Source organism: Melitaea cinxia, chromosome 9 (genome assembly GCF_905220565.1).
Source record: "Melitaea cinxia chromosome 9, ilMelCinx1.1, whole genome shotgun sequence".
NCBI lineage: Eukaryota > Metazoa > Arthropoda > Insecta > Lepidoptera > Nymphalidae > Melitaea > Melitaea cinxia.
Window position 1 is genome coordinate 11,471,383 of NC_059402.1, and position 5,258 is coordinate 11,476,640.

Sequence of the window (5,258 nt, forward strand, 5' to 3'; positions counted from 1 at the left end):
GTGGACTGTGATAGACTGAAGTGAGTGTGAGTGAGTCCACATTACGTATTTACTCATCAGAAACTATCAAAACATGACAATAGTTAGCAAACATTAGAATTTTTGGTGAGCCTGGAACCCGGTTCATGAATTAATTTTTTTAACGTGTTGATTTAATTGTACGTACACAACATATCTAAGACGTTATGCTTATTTTTGTCGAATCAAGAACGTTTCGAAATCTCAAAATGAAATAAGATTCAATAAAATAATAAAACTCATTAATGATAAAATTATTCTTATATTTCTTAAAGTTAAATACATTTAATAGTTGTAATTCGGTTCAGGCGGGTGGTGCGGGGGGAAAGGGGGATGTCCAAACGGAGGAGGGCCTCGTGGAGGAAACTGAGGCCTGAAGGAGGGAGGAGGGGGCCTCCAAGGCGGAGGAGGTCTTGCTCCTGGAGGAGGCGGGGGGCCGAAGCCAGGTGGTCCGAATGGCGGTGGTGGGAAGTGATGGAAAGGTGGCGGTGGTGGTGGAGGGCCTGGTGGTGGTGGTGGTCCTGGAGGTGGCATCGAAGTAGGTGGTGGTGGTGGTGCAGCCATTGGGAGAGGGGGAGGAGGCCTGGCGTTCATTGGAGGACCTGGTGGGGGCATTGGGGATGGAGTAGGTGGTGGGGGTGGCGCCATTAGTATGGGACCCATCATAGTTGGTGGTGCGTCGGCGAACAGCTGGTGAGGACGATCCGCGTGCGACAGTGGGTTTTGAGCAGCTAGCAACCTGGAATTAAGTATAATTTTGTGTAAGAATATTCTAGACTTGCTATTTTTATTCATGTTGTCATTGGATACAGTAATAACATTTCAACATTTTCTCTACATCAATAACTACAAGAAGTTGATGTAGCCTTGTGTAAAGAATAATAAACGCTAATCACTTCACACTCAACGGCCACCAGTAGGATTTTCTCCTGTGTCGGGGGTCCGGAATCAAACACAATGCACAAGCACAAACGCCCAGACTACGAAAAACATCTATATGGCCAATACAAATGTCTGTCGTGGGCAGGGATCAAACCCGCTGCCGCCACCGCAACAGTCAGTGCTGTGACCGCTGCGCCAACACGTCGTCAAATAATCTTATACTATTAAACGAGCAATTCTTGTATATATATATAGAATCTGAATCTCGGAAACGGCTCCAACGATTTTCATAAAATTTAGTATTTAGGGGGTTTCGGGGGAGATAAATCTATCTAGCTAGGATTCATTTTCAGGAAATGTCGTTTTATCCCTGTTTTTAGGAATTGAAAAAAATATCGTTAGAATACGAAGGTAAATTTCGCATAAGTCTATGTAGTTGAAATAGCTCGGTGGGAAATCGGCCGCTCGGGATCAACCGAGAAGATCATGGTTCAAATCCCCATGTCCCTGATCAATTATTTTTTCTTTTTCTTTTTCTAATTGCACTCGTTATTTTTTATTTAAATAGACTGTTCTTATTTTTTATGATTATGTCGGTAAAATCGAAAAATATTATTCATATTTTATCAATATGTAATTCGTATTTATACTTTATGATTTCCAAAAAACACGATTTACTAAAAATACCGAGCTTAGCTCGGTCACCCGGGTACTAATTCTTTAAATATTAACATATTAATTTTAAATTTTGTTTTAAGAATAGTCTTCACAGGGATATTTTACATTTAAATGTTGTTGTAGGTGGAATTGTAATACAGTAGTCTTCTACTTTTGAATATTACTTTCTGATTATGAATAAGGTAATTTTATAATTTTTAATTCATACCTCTCAGCCGCCGAACCGTGTCTTTCACCTTTAACATCCTTTTTGAAGGCGTATGATACAGAAATAGGTCTGTTACACAAATATTGATTATTCATAGCCTCAATTGCTGCATCGGAAGCTTCAAATGATGCAAAGTTAATAAAGGCAAAGGCTTTAGAATTACCAGTTTCTGGATCTCTCATAACCTAGAAGAAAAAAAATAAAAATAAAAATTACTTTACAAAGAATCTGTGTATGAAAGTTATTGTAGCTTACAAGAAAAGTAGTATTAAAAATTGTTATTCATATTAAGTGGAAGTTTAAACAACTTACAAAACATAAACATATAAATACTTTATTACTATAACAGTAAAAACTGAGCTACGTAAAACAATCCCATGTATCTTAATATATATAAATCTCGTGTCACAATGTTTGTCCTCAATGGACTCCTAAACTACTTAACCGATTTTAGTCAAATTTGCACACCGTGTGCAGTTTGATCCAACTTAAAAGATAGGCTATATTTTATTTTGATAAATGTTATTATTATATTTCAGAAAAAAATAAGGTGATACGAAGTTCGCCAGGTCAGCTAGTATATATATATATACATAATAGCATATACATACGAAATAATATAAATAATTAATAATAATTTTAAATATTTCCAAATAAGAGAAAAAAAAGATAAATCTAATCTATATTTTTCTACAGCAATACAAAGATCTAATCCCAAAAAGAACTACCTAGACCAGGGGTGTCAAACTCAATTTTGCAGAGGGCCATATATTAAATTTAGAATTTGTATGTGGGCAAGATTCAAATAAAAAAAGTGTCGTGTGCGCATTTTTAAACTTCCGTAAAGGAATCGAGTGAAGTTATGATTCTTTTTTTTCTATGACACATTGAGATCACGGGCCATATCTTTGACATTCCTGATCTAGACTAAGCATAGGGTATTAAAAATTCAGAATTTTAAGGACAAAGAAAGTGGAACAAGCAGGAACTACACAGATTTCAAATATATATCACTTTAATATACAACTGCATGATTCATACCATTGTTATCAATGCAATAATCAAGAAAAATACCTTAGGTGTTTGTAGAATTACTCCGAACGCTGAAAATGTATCATATAACAATTTTTCATCAACTTCTGGATCCAAATTACCAATAAAAACATTGGCACCAACATCAAGATTCTTTTGATGTGCCGATGCTTTATTGACCCTCACTGGTTTGCCATATAGTTTTATCATGTTCATCACCTACGGGTAACAAATAAGATTTTTTAATTTGCATATTTTTTTTTTTTAATTCTTTGAGGTTCTTGTAAATGTATGAAAATAATACCTTAATGGCATAATCTGCATCTTCCTCTCCCATAAATTCCACAAACCCATACCCTTGATGTGTCTGTGTCACCCGATCCTTTGGCATGTGAACATTGACTGCAAATGTTTAAAATATTATTATTTTCTACCAGGGTCAACACATATGAGAAAAAATGTGCTATGTGTGTACATATTAAATAATTGTAACCAATTTGCAACCAATGTAACCAATGTTTGCACATGGTTTTATGAGTGACAGAAGACGAAGTCACCAACCTGGCTGCCGAGCGTAGTGACTATGGGCAAAACTCATGAGTTTGCACCATAATGTCTGGTGCGAACTTGGGGAGGCCTATATCAAGCAGTGGACTATGATAGGCTGAAGTGATGTATGATTGCAAGTTTATATCTAGTTATGAGATACCTATTTGTATTCACAATTATTATGATTCCAAATATAGATATATAAGTTCAGTTTTTTCAATATATCCGAAACAGCAATATTAATTTTTTTACTGATACATTTTGCATACTGATAATTGATTCACCAAACTAAGTTTCCAAACGAGTTCTGTCTCATCTGAATGACAATTCTCTACAGCAGGTCTCGTCCAACATGCTTATGAATCTTTCACCAAATAATTTAAGAATTGTGTTTCCTTAATAAAAATATCATAACCTTGAATTATAATTATTAATTTTAGTTTTCTGATCTTTATCACATTGATCAGTATCGGGCTAGTGTTTAGATTAAGAGCCTCAAATTAATTTTGTAATGAAATTATGTCAATAAACGGTCTAATTTTGAAGTTAGATAGGTTAGGTTAAAAAAAAAATTTTATTCAACGGCTCTTAATCTAAAGACTTACCCGATATTGTATTGGTTGATATAATTTTTGATGCATCCCTATCTAAAAGTTGTAGCTTATTAAATGAGACGAAACATGTCCTAATAGCCTATTCTACCTCCTGCTGTAAAAGTTAATTCATAGCTTATAAGAGATCCTTAGTATTAGCCATATTTTGAAACTTAAAAATGACATACCCACAGGACCTGCTTGTACGAATAATTCCCATAACAAACTTTCAGTAACTCTGTCGTCCAAACCTCCAACATAAATCGTGGCATCTGAAATTTAAAAATAGTAAATATTATAACCTAATATTGGATTTTTTTTACTTGGTCCACAGCAAAATTAAAAATCGCATAACCTCAAATACAGCTACAATTAACAATGAAATGAAAAACATTAATATTTTACCTTGGTTTCTTTCAGCTATAGGACCCGCTGCCATTATGCTTACGGCTCACTTATTAAGTTCTGTGTATTATACCTTTAAATACATACTCTTTGGCTCTGTGATGAATTTTTTAATTATTTACATGACAGAAAACCGAAATGACGCTAAATCGAAAACGTCAGCTTGTAAAATAGCTGTGCTCACTTGGTGCTCACAGAGTACATAGTATATATACTATACTCTGTGGAGTACATTGAATATACAGATAGCTGTGAAAATAAAAAAATTAATTTAAAAATTATGTATTAGTGTAAAAAAAAAAAAATTCTAATTGATAGATTTTCAATAGCTCAATTCAACTACGTTGTCCTTTAGTCGTTGAAAAAAAAATTATCAATATTTTCAAACTCCTATATCTTTTCATGTATACAAAATTTTAAATTGCTAAAAGTGTTAAAAAACAGCTCAAGTTGCATTTATAATTGCTCATATACAATTTTTTTTAAATATCATTATTTTATTTATTCGATCTATTTATATTTATTTAAAAATTAAGGAAAGTGGATCTGTTCCAAACTATACTTGAGCAATTAAAAATGCAACTTGAGCAGTTTTTTAACACTTTGAGCAATTTAAAATATTGTATACATCAAAAAATATACGAGTTTGAAGTTATTGATAAATGAATAATTTTTAAAGACTTTTTTAATTTTTAATTAAATAATTTAAGATGAGCAATTTAAAAGGACAGCGTAGTTGAATTGAGCTATTGAAAATTTATCGATTAGTATTTTTTTTAATACAAGTATCATTACTTTGCAGGCTGGGGTGGGGTAGGTGTAGCTGTGCTGTTGGTGACCATAGACAACATAAAATATAATCTGGATAACAAAGCTTCTTTTGTATTATCTGT

The 5,258-nt window shown here is 33.5% G+C and overlaps 1 protein-coding gene across 1 annotated transcript; it reads right to left on the bottom strand.

The window, feature by feature from the left end:
- Nucleotides 1-264: 264 nt before the first annotated feature.
- LOC123656141 (splicing factor 3B subunit 4) lies at nucleotides 265-4,399 on the bottom strand. Its single transcript, XM_045591850.1, has 6 exons — nucleotides 4,366-4,399; nucleotides 4,149-4,232; nucleotides 3,123-3,220; nucleotides 2,861-3,037; nucleotides 1,787-1,971; nucleotides 265-757 (listed from the first exon to the last, which is right to left on the bottom strand). Exons 1-6 carry the CDS (start codon nucleotides 4,397-4,399, stop codon nucleotides 304-306), a joined length of 1,032 nt encoding a protein of 343 aa, XP_045447806.1. The 3' UTR covers nucleotides 265-303.
- Between the last annotated feature and the right edge of the window lie 859 nt (nucleotides 4,400-5,258).

Bases quoted from the DNA above. Each gene is read 5' to 3' on its own strand.
- LOC123656141 (XM_045591850.1), bottom strand. From the start codon at position 4,399: ATGGCAGCGGGTCCTATAGCTGAAAGAAACCAAG. The intron at 4,233-4,365 runs GTAAAATATTAA...TTTAAATTTCAG, and splicing joins TATAGCTGAAAGAAACCAAG to ATGCCACGATTTATGTTGGA. The intron at 758-1,786 runs GTATGAATTAAA...ACTTAATTCCAG, and splicing joins CACGGTTCGGCGGCTGAGAG to GTTGCTAGCTGCTCAAAACC.